Raw genomic sequence first — 19,875 nt, forward strand, 5'->3', positions numbered from 1 at the left:
TAAAATGACTAGATACTACAGTTTTTTTGAACTTGACTAAAGTATATATTAAAATATAGTAGGGTTTAATGATAAATTTGTATACTACAGTTTACCATAGTACTATAGATTTTTCATATGTGACCCTGTACAACAAACCAGTCTTATGGGTCAATTTTTCGAAATTGAGATTTTTACATGATCTGAAAGCTGGATAAATAAGCTTTCTATTTGATGCATGAGTTGCTAGAATAGGACAACATCTGGCTGAGACACAACAGTTTAAAACTGAGAATCTGAGAGTCCAAAAAACATTGAGAAAATTGCCTTTGAAGTTGTTAAACAGGGGCATTGTGGCAGTCCATCCACTCACAAAAATAAAGTTTTTATAAATTTAAGGTATGAAATTTACTAAATATCTTCATGGAACATGATCTTTACTTAATATCGCTACTCAAGACTGGTCATGTGATCAAGGGTCACGTATGGTCTCCTACAAAATGTGCTAATCATACTCTGGTGAAGACCGCAATACATGTACTAAATCTACTAATCTACTAAAACTATAAAAATGCACACTATTTACATACTGCATGACATCAAAATGTGTTTGAAAAAAACATATTAAAATCACCATGTTTTAAATACCAAAAAATATATATTTCTGTAATAAAAATGTAATTCTTGTTTTGAAGTATGCTTTCTGTTTAATAATGTATGCATTAAACGGTTCATAGAAACTAGGTCTGAAACAAAAGAGGGTCATACTTGAGGTATTATTAGTGCCCATTTTAATGGCTTCATCTCAAGAAAGAGTCAAAACACTTCTCTCGGTGTAAAATTAACAGCATCTGATGGAACTCAAATAAACTGACACTGTTAATACTGCCAAGCAAAGTTTCTTTCCGGACACGTTTCTCACAATCCAAAAACACTATGCGACTTCCCACACAAATAATCTGTGATGATTTATCAACTATCCATGCTGGCTTTTCCCTCCATCTAACAACACACAAGCTTCGAAATCATACAAAAGAGCTGCGAGACATCTCATCTACACCTGCACACCACAATCACGGTTCATTCAGACTCAAAGCTGCACTTTACCCAGCATGCACCTGTGCCACTGGTTCATGCTGCGAGCAAAGCAATAAGAAAAACATCAATCATCTACGTCTCGGTTGTAGATCTCACCAAAAAAAAATCACGTTTTTCTATTTAAATTATAACGTAAGAGTTACTTTCCTGGCCAAACCCTCAAGTTGTTGTTCTCTATTTTTTCTGGAGAGTAATTTTTGAGTACAGACGGAGAAAAGGGAAAGGAACGGCAAGTGTGATGTGAGAAAGAATGAAAGAAAAAGAGCGTGAGAGAAATCGACAGAGGAGGATGGAGAGAGGGGGGGAAATAACCGAAGATGAAGGAGAAATGGAGAAGAATGAAGACAGTCGGAACTAAAATGTTGAGCGCTGAACTGTGAAGAAAGATCGGCCAACTGTAGAAACCACTTCATAAGGAGGAAGAAAAACAAAGCGAAAGAAAAGAGAGAGAGAGAGAGAGAGCGAGAGAGAGAGAGAGAGAGCAGGCTTTAGAAATAAATGCACAAATATTTGTCCTCCCAAAAAAAGCAGCTTTAAACTGAAACAAAGTGAAAGACAGAGACACAGGTCTTGCAATGCCTCAACGCATACCGATGATAAAAAACGACGCGTCTCGTGATCAATTGTTTCATTTTTTCTTCATTTTACTGGATAAAGATGTGAATATTGAAGAGCAATAAGATCCGGTTAAGATATACGGCTCATCACCTCCATTCACCAGAAAGCTGAGAGCCTTCACTCTCCTGATTGAAACTCCATTTCTGATCATTCCAGAGAGAAAGATTTAAATGAGAGAGATAGAGAATAGATGCAAATGGAATTCACTTATACGGCACCGTATACGTACAGAAGCTCACTGACATTTGCACATATATACTCAGAAACACTCTTGAGTTAGATCTCATCACCTCTTTGATGACTACTTGTTCAGGTCCGTGCACCCTTAAGAAAAGAAGAGAGAGAAAGGCAATGGGTGCTTTATGGAATAAAGGCCAGCCATGAGTTCTGGGCATAACAATGAGCGTGTGTGTCAGACTGAGAGCAGATCTATGAAATTCCTCTCGGCTGATGGACAGCATAGCACAGAGAGATAAAGAGAGAGAGAAAGAAAGAAAGAAATGAAAAGAATGAAGAATAAAAACGCATACAGATGGAATCATACCCCTGAAGTTCTGCGACATTCAGCTACAGGTGTGTGTGAAGAGATGACAGGTGATATATATGAGCCCTCTTTGATGGTAATTTTTCAAATACTTGGTGTTCTATTCCTGAAAGCACTTTATCAGAATCATTATCTAGACGAGAACTGTGAAGGTCTTGGTGATGCTTCATGACATGTTCTTCTTAACTGCTGCCAATTTGGAGAAGGTTGCAGTGAATGACATTATGGCAGTGGAGTTTAGTCATTGGCCATGCCGAGCTAAAGGCCGACAAACATTGAAGGAACTGCCATACAAATTAAATATTACATAAGCATAAATACAAGTATGACTTTCCTATAAAACACTTTGTAAAGACATTTTAAACTGAGATATAAACAACTAAAGCTTTTCTTGTTATATACACAGCAAGTCAAACATTTTGGGTAAAATGTTTCGCATTTTCCTTAAAAAACTTTAATATGAAAGTGTATGCATGAATTTATAAAAATATAAATTTGCAAATATTTTTAATGTTTTTTTTAAATGGATGACTTCGACCAAATAATGAAGAACGAGCAGCTAATACGAACTCAGTGAACTCAATATGAGAACAAATGGATGAAAGAACTCTGTTAATGTTTAAAAAGCATCTTAGGATGAGACCCCAAGAAGCTACGTGACAAAATGACACGAAAGCATTTCTGCAAACTATAGGTAATAAGTGACTATACTGAAGAGGTATATTATTTTTAGCTACAACCACATTTCCAGAGTTCCTTTCGTTTTACTTCATAACTTTGATGAGTTCAAAGTGAGTAAGTGTTACAAAAAACCTTTTGACGGGAAGCAAATGTTGGAGGGCATTTAATTCTATGACTATATTGCATATTGAAGCTATCGACCATTTAGCAAAACTTTAGCAAATAAAGTCCCTGTGAACCGGAAGGTGCGATAGTTTTTCCTAATGAGAAAAAATGTGGGTGTGGCTTTCGTCTTTCTCTGCGGTTTGATTGGATGTATAAAACAGCCATTGCATTTCGAAATGGAACTGGCAGCAGACTGACAGTTTAAAGGGACGAGTGAATGCATGCTCCGCCCAAGCCGTCTAACATACGTCATCTAATGTGGACAGTCATTACAGGAAGAAAGTGGATTTTCAGATTTTTGATTAAGATTATGAGGGCACACGGATTTTAAAAAGAGAATGACCCACATTGATAAACTATTTACAATAAGCACTACAATATCTTATGAAAAAATATGCATTGTAATTTTTTCTTTCACTGGAACTTTAAACTTTGGTTAAACTTAACACTGCATTTTTGTTTAATATCTTTTTTCCCATAATAATTGGTGGACCCCCTGGAGTACCACGTCAGACCACCTGTTGAGAACCCCTCATTGAGAGCACAATACCCCACTGAACACTTTTTTCAATTTAAAATAAACAAACTCCACTTTGACAACCACACCAAGTGTATCTGTCTCAGCTCATCCTGCAACATATCAGCTTACGATAAAGATAGTAACTTCCACTGTCTCTACTGTATGTGTGTGTGTGTTTGTGTTTGCATGACAGGAAGGGAGAGAGACGGAGGAACGATCAAGAGATAGAGAGAAAATGCCAGAAATGAACTTGCTAAGTTGAACAAACAATATTTGATTTTGGCCAAATATATTGCTCACAACAACCTGTCATCCAAAGGATCAATGCCTGGCAACAAACTAAAATGTTTTTTTTAAATGGAGAAATGGCCTTTAAAGAGCCCAGCGGTGAGGTTAATGAAGCACCTTTGATCAGACTGCCACTCTGAAACATGCACACAGACACACATAAATATTTCATATCATAATCGTATAAAATTCAGAATAAAAGTAAATCGCATCGATCCAGAAAAAAAGCCCCCTGCTCTCCAGGGGCATTGTGGTCTTACATCCAAGCTTGTGTGTGTTTATGTGCCTGTAATGTTGATTGGTTGCACCGTATCTGTGTGTATTACTAAAGCATAAATGTGTGCATAAACACACACATGTTTATTTTTACAAACAGTATAATGATTGACTTCAATTGCTTTTGCATTGAGCTATAATAGTTTCTATCTCCATTTTTAAATTTCCATTAAGATGAGAATGTCTATTAAGACATTTTCCTTGTGGGAACCATTGGCCAGGCACTACACTGTAGCTTATTGAGGCTTTACTTCCCTTGTGGGGACATTTGCTAAACCGTCCAACCCTCCCCAACACCCACACACAAATATAACAGCAATCCGCACTAACACAGTCTATTTACAAATCTACATAATGTTTACTAATCTCTGCTGGTGCACACGTGGAATGCACATTAAAAATGTATGTTTTTTTTACTCAATCTCCTTCTGTTTTTTTGGTTCTCAGTTGCGGCGTGGGTTTAATTGGAATGACTGAGGGTGTTTGCCGTCTCATAAATGATGCATGCATGGCTTTTCTTTTATCATTTAAATCATAAATCTGTTTTGGAGAGAGGGAATGCAGTCGGAGAACGAGTCCGTTACCGGGTCTCTGCAGTCTTGGTTTCAAAGCGACCTGGTGCCCAAACGGCTAACAACAGAGAGAGAGGTGGTGATAAGTAAATAACCACATGTTATTGTATATATCAGCACGCCCACATGTTGGAGTTCAACAACAATCTCATTAAATGCAAATCAGAGAAGGTGGGAAAAGACAAAAGGGTTGAGAGAACAGAGGAAGTAAATAGAGACACGTGTAGACAAGCTGATTTGCTGTTGAGTGTGTAAGATTACATTTCTTGAACCTGGACTGTCAGCTTATTCGGTTAGTTCAACAGGCATTTATCACCGCCGTAATTGCAAGAGCTATTATTCATGTTAATGTTGATGTCTTACTTTAGTGTTGCTTGGTACACCATCACTAAAACAACTTTGTGGTTCTGTACCCGGCATCAGCAAAGCTTAGATAGTGTGATGTGAAGCGAAACTGGGTGAAAATAATTTAATGTTTACACAACTTGACATTATAAAATTTCGTTCTGTAATTTATCTATTAATCAAATTCAAATGGAAAGGTTAACAAAAGTATCAATTTACATTCTGTTGTATTGCAGAATTACCATCAAAGCATAAAAAGTCATATTTTTGTACAAAAATGTACCTTGAAGGCAGCAGCAAAATTGTAATCTGTTAAATATATAAGTGTGGGGTAAAATAGGTTATTCTTTATATAGTTTTATATATATTCACATATCAATCCAACTCTCCTCCCCATCACTGAAAAACAGATGTTTATTGTTTCTGCCGTAGCCAATGAAAATGTTAGCCAGACGAATAAAAATGTGCAATAAAATGTTATTTTTTAGCTCCCCAATCTATAAGGTAATTCATGTGCGGGCATGAAACGGCACGACCATCCACCAAATCAATAGAGCTCTTGAAGAGCAGAGAGGCGCAAATAAAAGACTGAATCATTGGACAAACTGCTAAAAGGAAACAGTCGGGAAAAAACTATCCAGAACAATTCGTAAAAGCAAGCTGAAAAAAATAATTGTTAGCTACCTATGAAACCCACCCTGAGTCGACAAATTTTCCTCAAATCAATAGCACCAAAAGCATTGTTTCTCTAAAAAAAAGGAATAACTTGAAACTAAAGGTAATATCCTGAGAATTTGAAGTTACATGAAGGTACAAGTGCTCTGCAGCATTCCGTTCCTTGCAATCGAAAGTTGTCATGCGTGAGATGGAAAAAGTGAAAAGCTGACTTTAAAAATGGTCTATATATCAAAAATTGGACCACCTGATGGTTTTTTCTTTCACTTGGGGCTTCTTAACATTACATGCCCATTTATCCCCATTTCTAGTCATTTGTCTTCAGGACCCTCAACACACAATACAGCAAGGTGACCTGACTGAGAAGAAAATGGGAGGTTGATTGTTTATTGCTGTTTGGTCAAATCTTCACTCTTGTCTGTACAAGTTCTGACATCGGCACTACATACCACCGCAACCGTGCAAATCTACAATACACGCATTCTGATATCTTCACATGAGATCCAATTTACTCTGAATGCTGTAATTTAAGTATTTCTGCATCGCCTGTACCAATGCTTCATATGCTTCATACACAAATACAAGCCACCCAATACTGAAAAAGCAAAACAAACAAAGGAACGCAATAACCTTCACAGTCGCTCTTCTAATTCTCCCCATTTTTTTATTGTTGTCCCTAATTAAACATCGTAATCTCAAACAAAAACAACCCCATCGCAAAGAATAAAGACGCATGCTAATTCAACACATTCACATTCCGTAGCAATAATTCTATTATAAAACATAAGCTTATTATAAGCAGGTACAATGCAAATCAGATCATCTAATAAAAACAGAGATGGAACGAGCGAAGTATAATTGCTCTCGCCATCCTGTACGAGAGGCCAATTGAACGACGCTGATGAGCCTATTCAGAGATAATCGTCAAGAAAACAGATGAGAAACAAGAACCGGAGGTGAGATCCGAACGAAAACGCTTACAGAAGACAAGTGTCAAAGATGAATGATACTTGATTACTTTTGAGAAGATGACGCATGCATCTCATTCCCAACCTGTGGTGGAATGACATCACGGTTTCCAACACGATTACCCCACACGAATGCTGTGTGGGACGGCGGGGTTGAAGAGAATTGCGATGTTTGGAATGAATTATTCAGTGGCGGTTACGTGGTTCAACGGTAAATATCCTGGTGCCGTTTTAAGCTTGTCAGAGCGTAAGACCCCTTGCGTGAACTACTGTACAGAAAAAATCCTTCAAACATAATGACAGCTGGAACAGCTCTTCCGAGAATGCCGCAAAATGTCAAGCTTTCGGTAAGCAACAGTTTGGAAGGTGAAATGAGGACACAGCAGAAGAACTATATCTGTGTCTGTCTGGAGTACGGTGGGGAGGTTACTAAATAAATCAATGTCTTATGCATTCAGAGGGGAGCGCCCTTGCGAGGCAAACTCCCTTTACAACTAAAGTCAGATTGATCTGATAGATTACAACATGATACACTTACTAAAAAACCAAGCAGCGTACAGACGCAAGAAACACAAAACAAACACCACTGACAAAGCACACAAATTCTAAATCGTGCCGATGTCAGAATCTTGGCCCACACCAAATCACAACATTCCGATCTCCGCTTTATCTCCACCCTTCCATCATGTTGGAGATGAAAGCACATCCCCCTTGTCCCGGGAGAAGATTACTCTCATTTTAAGTGAGCTCTTTTTCAGCTTCATGACTTTATCTGATCTAGAATCAGGGAGACTGTGGCCTCTAATTGATCCTTCGGAGACACTGCTTATCCACAGTCAGTTCCCAAGTCAGTTTCGTCTATAATGAATTTTCAGTGAACCCTTACCGATATTAAGGCGAGCGGTCGAGGTAGTGCAGTGGTTTAGGCTCTGGGCTGCTGCTTGAAGATTGCAGATTTAAGCTCTGTTAAAGTGATAGTTCACTCCAAAGTGAAAATGAGGTCATCATTTACTTACCCTCTTGACATTTCAAACCTGCATGACTATCTTTGTTCTGCAGAACACAAAAGAAGATATTTTGAAGAATGTTGGTAACCGAACAACGTCGGTACCCATTCACTTCTATAGCATGGACACAATGGGTAGTGCCGCTGTTTGGTTACCATCATTCTTTAAAATATTTTTTTTGTGTTTTGTCGAAGAAAGAAAGCCATTCAGGTTTGAAATGACAAGAGGGTTAGTAAATGATGACATCATTTAAATTTTTCGGTAAACTATCCTTATATCCTTAAAACGAAAATTGTTGATTGTTTTAGATGTAATGCAATGTGTATACACAATATAATTTTCAAAAACAAATTTGTATCTCCTCTTTGCCCCGCCTCTCTAAAACGCGCAGATTTAATACAAAGCTCATCGCTCTGAAAAGCAAGGTGTGCTATGATTGGCCAGTACCACATTTACATTTACATTTAGTCATTTGGCAGACGCTTTTATCCAAAGTGACTTACAGTGGACTTATTACAGGGACAATCCCCCTGGAGCAACATGGAGTAAAGTGTCTTGCTCAAGGACACACTGGTGGTGGCTGCTGGGATAGAACCAGCAACCTTTGATTTAACAGTTCAGTGGTTTAACCCACTAGACCACCATCTCCACAGGAAGGTGAAGCCAGGAAGGTGGGTGTGCTTGTAAGTACAATTACTTTGGAACCTGATGTTTTCGTCACACGCTTGCAGAGTTCAACCAATCACTACGCACTAGAGTACTAGCACGCCCACCTTCCTGGCGTATACATTTGGGCGGTCTTAGTTAAATCATAGCACGAACTGAAGTGGATTTGCAGGGGTGTGGTTACACGAGGTGTTTCAGGCAGGTCTGGGTGAGCATTCGCTTTTAGATAGAAGGCATCTGTTGTTCCGACACTTTAATAATTGCAATTTTACTTGCATGGACAACTTATAGCACACCAAACGCACAGAAAAAGACGTATTCGTGCCATATGTTCCCTTTAAGTAAGAACATGATGAAAGTATGAAACCTGAATCTGCAATAAATTCACAATAAATGTGAATGGAAAATTGAAATACTTTTATACTGTATATACAGTGATATATATATTGAACACATTTAATATATTATTCCTAAATCACATTATATTTAGGAACAAGAGAATCATTCTTTTTTACCATGACTGGGTGAGGCAAATTTAGAATCACCCAATAAACATCAATAACACTTGTACATGACCTGTTTGAGTTTTTGAAACATCTGTGAAACTTTGGAGCTCTGAAAGTTCAAGTATGCTCATAGACTACATCAACCCCTTTTATCTTCAAAAGATCAAAGAAAATGTTATTTCTCAGGACATCACTATGTCAAATAGGATCCTGAATTTAATATTTAATTGTATCATGCTGTACATGTACCCCTGGCTCAACTAAACACACTGTAATACATTCAAACCCAAATTTGTTCTGCAATAACCGCAAAATATGAAATTAAGCGAAAAATTGCTGATTCGTTTCGAGTCTACCCATGACCTGGTGAGATAAAAAGAAAAGTCTGAAACCGCTGTGCCCTTGAGCAAAGCATTAACTCCTTGTTGCACACAGGGAATTACCTCACCAATTAATGTACGTTAGTCGTTTTCCAGTAAAAGCACATCTGAAATGGAAATGAATCATATCATGTTTCCGAAAGGCTGTGGAAAGAATCTACCTGTTCGCTTTTAATGCGCAGACATTCCCACAACATCCATCTGGCCCTCTAGCAGTCCTAAGAGGATAAATTAAGTGATGGCTTGGCTTTTATCTGACCTGCAGTCAGTGTGAGATAGAGGTTACAGTCAGTGGCACGCTTGCTCTGATAGCTCCTATCTGATTCCCAGTCACTTCTGGTGTCAACAGTCAGTTTAGTTTAATTGAATCCACATTACTTCTGACAGCGGTGGGTAGCTGACAATAAAGTACCCTTGTACCGTTGACCAACAGATTTGGGTCGCGGATGAAGTCCTAGTGAAATTAAAATATCAATTCTTATTTTTACATGAAATATTGTATATCAATGTGGGTCATTTTCTTTTTAAAATGAATGTCCCTTGAAAATCTGAAAAATGCACTTCTGTCCTGAAATGACCATCTATCTCAAATGACGTAAATTAGACGGCTTGGGCGGAACATCCGTTAACTCCTCCCCTCTGCTGCATTTCATTTCAAAATGCAACAGCTGTTTTTATACATCCAATCAATTTTCAGTGAAAAACGCAAGCCATGCCCACTTATTGACTCCTTTGAAAATTCCTTTTCACTCGTAAATGTGTCAGAATATGGAAGTAAAAACGATCTCAACTTCCGGTTCACTGGGACTTTCATACATGCTCAAATTGCTTCAGTGCCACTGAATAAAATGTATGCATTTGGCAGACCACTTTATCCAACGCGACTTACAATTGCATTATACTATACATCTGTTTCTGAGTGTGTGCAGTCCCTTGGATCGGACCCATCTTGGCGCTGCATGCCATGCACTAACCACTGAGCTACAGGAAAGCGTACATAAAATGACCAAGTCAAATTTGTTTTTGAAACGCACAACTATCAATACTAGACCATCCTCATATTCAAGCCCAATGAGTATTCTTCCCTGGTTTTCACTGAACTGGGATCAGAGGTAGAAACCAGGTCAGAGGGATCTTACATCTGCGATGTCTTTGATCTGGTCCAGGGTCAGTTTGTGCAGATGCTCATCACCGTTCTCGGTCATCATCTTCAGAGCGGGTAGCTTCAACCCGACGTTCAGCAGCAGGGAGGAAATGTGCCCAATGCACTACAAGAGACAGAGAAAAAATAAGTTAATTACGGATGTCACACTACAATCAACACAGCACTCATACAGTACGCACCTATAGGGCGCAATAACACGTTACAGGAAAAGCGCAAAGACATATTACATAAGCAGTGACATTTCAAGCATCTTTGCACATTTCTGTTTCCGCCCTTATAGTTCGGTGATAATGGCACACGCTCAGGCTCTTACCTGTGGAATGAGTTTGTGTTTGGTTGGGTAGAGCGAGCGGCAAATAGTAAGAATCTCATTCCCAACGTTGATTTCGGAGAAGCTTGAGGAGTGTGTAAGCAGGGCTGATGTGAGACGCACCCAGGGGTTCTGTTCCGTCTCAAGCCTGTGTAAGAAAAGACAAAAGGGCGTTTGAGCGTGCGCGTATTGAAGAACACACACAAAGTCGGTGCTAATGATAAACTAAGATGAAACCAAAATCTGGAAACTTTGCGTTTGCGGCGTGAAACTTTTAATGGAACCGCTTCTGTATAATGAAAAAGAAATCCAATCACAATTATCATGGTATATTACATGCGTACAGCTATAAAAGAGCGCATATGCTTATCTCTTCACTTCTTATGGGAGATGAGAAGAGCTTTCTAACAAAACGCCACTGCTGACAGAGATAACAAACACAGACTCGTAACCAAATGTAATTGCACACACACTTTTTGTAACTAATGTTGGGCTCTTTTTATACAAAAAGCTTTCCACGCTTATCATAGACACAACACACTTGACACTTGGTAAGCCTGAAAAATAAAATGCTACTATTGTAATCTATAGAGCGGCTGTAATAACTTTGACAAAAAAAGGACATTACTTCGCTTTTTTATATAGAAATCAATTGCGACCTTCAGTTTAAAGGTTAAAATTAGACTTCTAACAATGAGATCTTCCATATATTTTAGGCAGATCACAGTGTGTCACAAAGCGTGAACTGCACCCAGAGCTCTGCAGTGTGCCGATTCAAACTGATTTCCATCCAGACTGCCTTTTCTGCCTTTACCAACGGAAGACAGAATGAAGACCGACATGACAGCTGTTCAGGAGCTAGCAAACGTGCCTAGTGAATCTTAAGTGCCGATACCCCCCCCCCCCCAAGTACATTGTGGGATCACAACCAGCGCAAATGGCCACATGTGAACATCATATAAATATATGTATGACCATCTCTGTACTTTTAACTCCTTCTCAAACCTTTTGTTTTACGGCTAAGAGACATTAGCATACGCAAACCTTCTGTCTTTTTCAGAGTGAATGTTAATTTAAACTCTTCATGAAAACAAAAAAGCTTCGAGCTATTCCAAAGCGTGGCACAATGCATAATCAGCCAGCTTATATTCTGTTTCTGTGTACTCATCTGGATTTGAAACAGCTCTCCAATCATCATCGTGTATTCCAGCAGCCTGAACTTCAGCCTGAAAAACTCATTCAGCTGTATAATACACAACAATTTACCTCATCAAACCTCCGATCGCACTTAATGGTCTAATACCACTTCAATTCAAGGCATCTGATGAGAAAACGGTTTGGTTTATATATTTATATAGGCTATATATTGGAAAACAACCGTGCTGAATAAAAAAAGAGGAGAGAAAAGGAAAACCAAGAGATTTATAAAATAAATGATTGGATTTTGTGTTCATCTACAGACATATCAATTATGCATGTTTGTTTTGGTTTTATTTTGCAATGACCGGCATCATCCGCTACATAATCGAACACAAGTGAAATTGTATATTTAGGAATGGAGTTTTTTAGGGTGAAGAACACAATCTCACCTGCACTTCTCAGTCATCGGTGGCCACGCCTGTAGGAGGAGCATGATGTGTTGAAACTCCTCCCATTTACTGCTACACTCCAACAGTTCCAGAAACAAAGAGTTTCGTCTCTCTTCGTTCTCGACGTCTTTCATCTCACACTTAAAGACAGACAGACAGAAAGAGAGTTTTATCTCTACGACATGGAAGAAATGCCAGATTCCACAATAAAACATAGCTTAAGTTCTTAAACTCAAACACTGAGTACACATTACAAGATTGAAATGCGTGAAGAGAAAATATGCATATTTAGCATATTAACCAATCATAATCCGGGATTGAACCTGCGCGAGGCGACAGTACTAGACGCAAAGACGGGTTTACAGATGGAGGAGTTGGCAGGAGAACTCTTGTACAGCAGAAGGGCTAAACGTGAAAAGACAAAGAAAGGGAGACGGAGGGGAAAGGACTTGAAATAGCCAGACTGCCCGCACACACCAAATGGAATGACTTCTATGGAGACGTATGGAGAAAGAAGTCTCCCCTGTGGTGAGCCTTATTCTTGTTCTCCACCAAAAAAGGGAGGCGGAGAGAGAAAGTAATTAATTTCCCTTCAGTGCAACTGGAGCGCAATTTAAAAGGCGAGAAAATGTCTGATTTCAGAGGGGAGAAACACACAAAAAAGCCAAAGAGCCATTCTATGCCACAGCGCCAGTTTGCTCCAAGAAATGACAGAAAATAGCTGAAAACTTGGATGGGGAAACCACCTAAAAATGAGAAAGAGGAAAACACTCAAAGTTTAATATGAGTTACAGGAAATGGCAATTGGTCTGCCATTTTGGTGGCACTTTATTGTCCGTCATTAAACACACACGCAACATGCACATGCACACACACACACTTTTAAAGACTACCAATGGTTCTTTTAATATTGAGTTTATATTATTTTGTCCGCTATTTCTACATCCAAACCCAACCCACACAGAAACATTTTGGCATTCATGCATTTCAATTTGGACATGAGGGGAAACATTTTATAATTTACACAGTAGAAAACAACTACAGGTTCCACCAATTTTTTTGTGTTAACTTGCGCTAGTTTTGCACACCGTTTTTATATTACACTGAGTTTTTCTTACTTGATTAACTTAAAAGTTCCGTCAGTGAAAGCTAGCGGCAAGGTTGCCAATTTCAACCAGTTTGTGGACACAGTTTTTAAAGTAAAATTTACTTTAAAAAACAGTGTGCAAAACACTTGCACAAATAAAACACAAAACAAGTAATAAGTCAATTTGTTTATAATGTTATTCCATCCAAACCTATGACTATATTAGAGAAACGTCTTCCATTGACATCACAATGGAAGTCAATGAGGGCCAATTTTGTATGATTACCAACATTCTTCAATATATCTGTATCCGTGATTTGCAGAAGATAAAAAGTCATTAGGGTCTTTTTTTAGTCACGGATTTTTTTGCCTTTAAAGGGATAGTTCACTTAAAAAATGAAAATTCTGTTATGTATTACTCACCCTCGAGTTGTTCCAAACCTATATACATTTGTGTTCAGTTGAACACAAAGAAAGATATTTGGAAGAATGCAAGCAATCTGCAGTTATAAATCACCATTGACAACCACAGTAGGACAAACTGAATTTATTGTCAAAGGAGCATCTGAACTTTTTTTGCAACTAAATTGAAACTGTAAATATTGTGGTTGCTACCTACTGTAAATAAACACATGTGTATCAAAAAAAGTGTTAAAATGTCAAATTATTTCGTCACATCCATAGCTAATTTGAACTACAGGTTACTCTGACAGGACACCAATCTGAACCCGAGCGAAAATGACTTCATAAATTCACATACACATCGAACGAATGAACAGATTGCAAGAATTTCATCATTTTGCCAAGAGCATCTTGAATTCCGACACTTCCCTCTCCCTGTTCATTCTCCTCATCTCCGCTCTCATTGTTATTCACCCATGTGAGAATCAATTAGGCTGAGACCTTTGCCCGGGTGTTTTTAAGACGCATTCCATTCAACCACCACCTTGCACATTCAGACGATTAATAACCGTCCTATTACAGCCATTACAGCCATCATGTTTGACCTACATTTATTATGATACGACAATAACACTGAGACAACACCAAAACGCAGCCAGAAATCCCTAGACCTATCAGTCTCCCTCACAATTAGTTAAAAATTGAGTTGGCAAGCGGAACTTGGCGCGTCAGTTCAAAACCCTCTGAGACTATACTGTTGCCTATTGGAGTGTTTTGGGTGGCTATCAAAACAAACACACATTTTTTGAGCCAAAATGCTTTTTTGTAAGTGAAATACCGACGGCATGATTTTTCAGTCCACAGCGAAGACGGCAGGGGTTATAGCCGAGAAAACGCTGGTGCTTTAACTGGCGAATCGCCTGCCAAGATCTCAACAAAGTCCTTGACAAATATCTCCGCATTTTTGGGGTTGACAAACTTTATGCTAATCAGTGACAAAGTAAAATGGGAGGTTGAAGGGTTTTGGTGGCCTTTTTCACCACGGAAGTCCCCTAGGGACTCTATTAAATGTGCACCTAACAGAAGATTTGCCTAAACTAGAAGCAACGCCACATTGGTGACTAAGTGTGCGTGTTAAAAGCACAGCCAGACAGATACGTGCCGTAATCACCCACACACGCTTCTAAGAGACATACGAGTGAGACAGGCAGGTTAGAAAAGGACAAAAATCGAGTGAACTCCGTCTACGCACATCAACGCGAGGGCAGGAGGAAAAGGATGAGAATAAAATAATATGACACATCCTCCGCCCTCCAATATCCCATCAGCCTGTAAAAGAGACCCCAAGGGAGAAAAAGAGAGACTCGACTGGTGCAACAATTCTCTCTGCTTCAGAGCGTCAGCCCACGCCACCAAAAGACAATCTGTGTGCGTATGCGTAGAGGGGAACCTTAGACAAATTGAACGAGTTTACGACGTTGGCATCAAATGCGACCACAGCGCAGTTCAAGGCATCCGCCCACTCTGACGCTTCCCCACCTGCAGGAAATCTACCACCACCCCATCAGTCGCATCGAGACGCACAAAAATTGCTCCTTTAAGGGTTAGTTTAGTTTGGCATTGTGTCCATCAGTGTGAAAAGTCTCATATACACAAATCTGCAGCACTGGAGGAAGTTGCTTTCTTTTAACTCAGCTGGGCTTCATCTCCTGTGACAGCTAATGGTTGCTTACCCAAACAGACAAACATGCCACTCCAGCTGTGAAGGGCTTTTAGTTAAATAGCACAAAATAGGAAAAGGCTACCTGTGAGAAACATCTTTAAGGAAATAAAATGGGTCCTTCAGTGGGTGCAGCTTCATCTATCTAACAACGGAAAGCGGCAGGGTTGAAGACAGGCATTGACAGTTGTGGCTCTCTGTATCTTGTAAACATCAGGAACGCTGATTTACACACCTTTAACTGGACAGTCCAAAAGCGGGTAGCTTTATTTTATGGCACACTTGGAGTTTAATGGCTACAATGCATCGAATTTGTCAAGTTCGAGGAAGTAGTTTTCCCCGCTGAAAAATAAAACAATAGAAACCAGCTCAGAAATTCTAATGGTTTCCATTAAAATACTATTATGAATCATTAGGTTTTTGCTTCCATTAAAACCATTGCAATTTCTTGTTGTGTGTTTTGAGCATTATTTCAAAAGGATTAAATGGTGTTCTGCTGCTTCCCATTTGCTACATCCTACCAATTGAATTCTTGATATACCACACCATTATAGTTTCCATTAAACCAATACAATTCCTATTATAACCTATAAATACCTTAAATGTTCTATTTTATGTTGTAAGCAGGGTTCTATTGTTTTTTCAGCATGGTTGTCAAGGATCAGATAGATCCTTTGATCACAATACAGGCATTCTGGTTGCACTTACAATATACTATATATACAATACAATACAATATAATGAAACTGTCTATATAGGACAGCAGTAAGGGAATACGGCACAAACGATCAAAACGGCCATAATTGAATCAGCGTCTCTCACGGCTTCAGTTCCATTTGGATAGACTCAGGTTTAAACAACATCCCTGATTCAACAAGTCATCTCACCCACGTCTTTCTAAATAAAAAAAATGACAGAAATGAAACCCATCCAACCTAGCTCACACGGGACATTTACAACAGTTAGTCAATAAACCATATTACCAGTTCAGAAAACACTGTGTTACAGGCACGTTGCCAAAAAAACAAGACAAACAAGCACATCGAGATAAAACATTGATTGTATTTACATTTATACAGTACATGGTATAGCTACTGTAGAGGAAATGTTCATTCAGATGCATGAATAGCTTTACAAATCGATGCATAAGCACAGAAAAGTGGACACGCACACACAAAACGTCTTAATATCCCATGCTGCTGACGGGCAAATTGATCTGAGAAGCAAGAGACAGCCATTCATCGAGGCAAGAGAGAAAAGAGATGGAAAAAGGTGGGCGAAAAAGAAAATAACTCCCCGGGCATAAACACTGCCTCTCTTCTTCTAAAAGTAAGAGCGTAGAAGCAGCGGAGTGGATCTCTCTATCAGAGATGCTGCAGCTGAAGGAGATGGGCCCAGATGAGGCTGTTCTGCTACCGAGAGAGAAATTAAGAACCTTGCACACGACTACCAAGTTACTGTGCTATCGCTAGACTTCACGCTCCATTTATTTCCATTCACACGCATGCGAGAATCAAGCAGCTTCACAGCGAACTAAAGTTGCTTGGTAAACTCTGACCTGCGAATCTGCATAACAAAAAGATGCATCACCAGTGCAGAATTTACACATCAAAGATTGACCCGTGGACTCTTTGCAAAGAAAACAAACTTCAAAGCTGCGTGGCAGGCCGTGTTGTGGAAGGGATATTTCATCATCAGAGGCCCTAGGATAAGAATTATCATCCTGTTGCTGATATTTGTTGTCAAGTCATTTTTGTGTGAGCACACCTTTAGCTTATGCTGGATATTTCTAAATGTGGGTGCTGATCGGTCAATACAGCATTCCAGTGGATACAATGAGAAACACTTGTTCTTCGACTACAGTGCATGTTATTTTGGATTGTAATACGCTTTGGATAAAAGCGTCTTCTAAATTACTAAATGTAAATTGCTGCTGTCCGTCTGAAACCTTGTAACTTCATATTTTGTGATTTAAATTTTTTGCTATGCAATATCTCACAGATTTGAGTACACCCTCACATGTTTGTAAGTGTTTTATTATATCTTTTTGTGTGACAACACTGAAGAAATTATGCTACGATTTAGATTGTACAGCTTGTTTAACAGTGTAAATTTGCTGTCCCCTCAAAATAGCTCGACAAACAGCCATTAACGTCTAAACCGCTGGCAAGTGAAATGGCCAAATTGGGCCCAACTAGCCATTTTCCCTCCCCGGTGTCATGTGATTCGTTAGTGTTACAAGTTTTTAGGTGTGAATGGGGAGCCGGTGTGTTAAATTTGGTGTTACTCTCTCATACTGGACACTGGAAGTTTAACAACCGGGTGAGGAGTACAAAGACAAGTGTATCTTGCCTACAGTCAAGCATGGTGGTGGGAGTGTCATGGTCTGGGGCTGCATGCGTGCTGCCGGCATTGCGGAGCTACAGTTCATTGAGGGAACCATGAATCCCAACATGTACTGTGACATACTGAAGCAGAGCATGATCCACTCCCTTCGGAGACTGGGCCGGGGCATTATTCCAATATGATAACGAACCCAAACACATCTCAAGACGACCACCGCCTTGATAAAGAAGCTGGAGGTAAAGGTGAAGATCTTAACCCTATTGAGCATCTGTGGGGCATCCTCAAACGGAAGGTGGAGAAGCGCAAGGTCTTTAACATCCACCAGCTCTGTGATGTCGTCATGGAAGAGGACTTAAGTGGCAACCTGTGAAGCTCTGGTAAACTCCATGCCCAAGAGGGTTAAGGCAGTGCTGGAAAATAATGGTGGCCACACAAAATATTGACACTTTGGGCCCAATTTGGACTTTTTCACTTAGGGCTCAATTTTGTTGCCAGCGGTTTAGACGTTAATGGCTGTGTGTAAAGTTATTTTAAGGGGAAAGCAAATTTACATTGTTATACAAGCTGTACACTCACTACTGTACATTGTTGCAATGTGTCATTTCTTCAGTGTTGTCATATGAAAAGATATAATAAAATATTTACTCAAATGTGAGAGGTGTACTCACTTATGAGAGATACTGTCATTATTGTTAGTCACCTTTTATGTGTGTCACTGGGTTTTGCAAATTTATAACCAATAAAAAGTACTTGTCAACTTTGACAACATACTATTAAATAATGTAAAAGCACAGTGTTTTTTCCATTTCTTGAATAATAGTAAATTTGACGGGCAAAAAATGTATATTACTACTTTTCAGAAAATGGAAAAAAAACTCTGCATTTTTGTTTTAAATAGTTAAACACACTGTGTTCCTCAGGTCTTTTAAATACTTTTCATTAGTTAAATTTTAGCTAAAGCTACAGACAAACATAAGTGACAGTGAGTAATGATTTATTAAAAAATATGGAGAGATGAGCCTTCTAGCCGACAGCGATGACATGCACTTGCACTGACATGTAGATCTTGATGAGATTACGTAGATCAAAATGAATTCTAAAGTTTTACAGATCCAACCTTGCCAAAGCCAATTACAGCCCTCTGAAACTGATCTGCGGTGAGTGCGGTCGGGTAAGAAAAAACAGAAAGAAAGGCTCAAATAAACATTTCATTACATTGGTATGTATAAACAATCTGAGGAAGATGAAGAGTTTGTCCAGACAGAACGGACCAAAATGAATAATAAATTACTTATGCATAATGAATAAATGAAGACCGTCCTGAACTCAGTGCAGGGAGGAGACGAGACCTTAAAGGAGATTAATTAATAATTAACATCTTGTTGTCTATTTATCAAATGGAGGGAGTCTGTAGATCTAGTCTCCTCTGATGGGTCATGGACTTGGGTGAGACAGTCAGGAAGAGGATGGAAACAGTTAGGTGTGAATTTCAGAGAAAGGCAGCACCATGTGATGACTGTGGGTTCATCATGGGTCACAACAGCTCTTATTCCTAAAGTTGTTCATCCAACAGGTCAATAAATAACCTGCTGAACAATTCTTACACCAGCATGAATTTGCATGCTAGCCTTTTTTACATTAACAGTACATTTATGCATTAGGTAGACGCTTTTATTCAAAGCAACTTAAAGTGCATTCAAGGTTTAAATTTAATCTGTCTCTGTGTTTTTATTTTACAGTACAGTAGTAATCCATTTCTGTATTTTACACTGTCATGCATTAAACCCTCAAGCTTTTAGAAGGGCAGAAAACCGAAGTCAGACCTTTAAGGTTCTCCTTTCAAATATGGTAACATTTTCTACACCTTTATTTAAATTATGCAAATGTTAAAATGGGGGAACCGGTCATGCTTTGTGTTCACAATTCACATTATAAGTGACCCGCACGCAGAGCACTGCTGAATAATGT

At 39.0% G+C, this 19,875-nt stretch overlaps 1 protein-coding gene across 1 annotated transcript in view; it reads right to left on the bottom strand.

Moving 5' to 3' along the window:
- The window catches only part of nbas (NBAS subunit of NRZ tethering complex), a 134,606-nt gene that overhangs the window by 2,521 nt on the left and 112,210 nt on the right, over positions 1–19,875 (bottom strand). Inside the window, 3 exon segments of the mRNA XM_056764246.1 lie at positions 10,428–10,556; positions 10,767–10,911; positions 12,353–12,492. Of these exon segments, the coding sequence (XP_056620224.1) occupies positions 10,428–10,556; positions 10,767–10,911; positions 12,353–12,492 (414 nt within the window).

This window comes from Triplophysa dalaica, chromosome 13 (genome assembly GCF_015846415.1).
Source record: "Triplophysa dalaica isolate WHDGS20190420 chromosome 13, ASM1584641v1, whole genome shotgun sequence".
NCBI classification, from domain to species: Eukaryota; Metazoa; Chordata; class Actinopteri; order Cypriniformes; family Nemacheilidae; genus Triplophysa; species Triplophysa dalaica.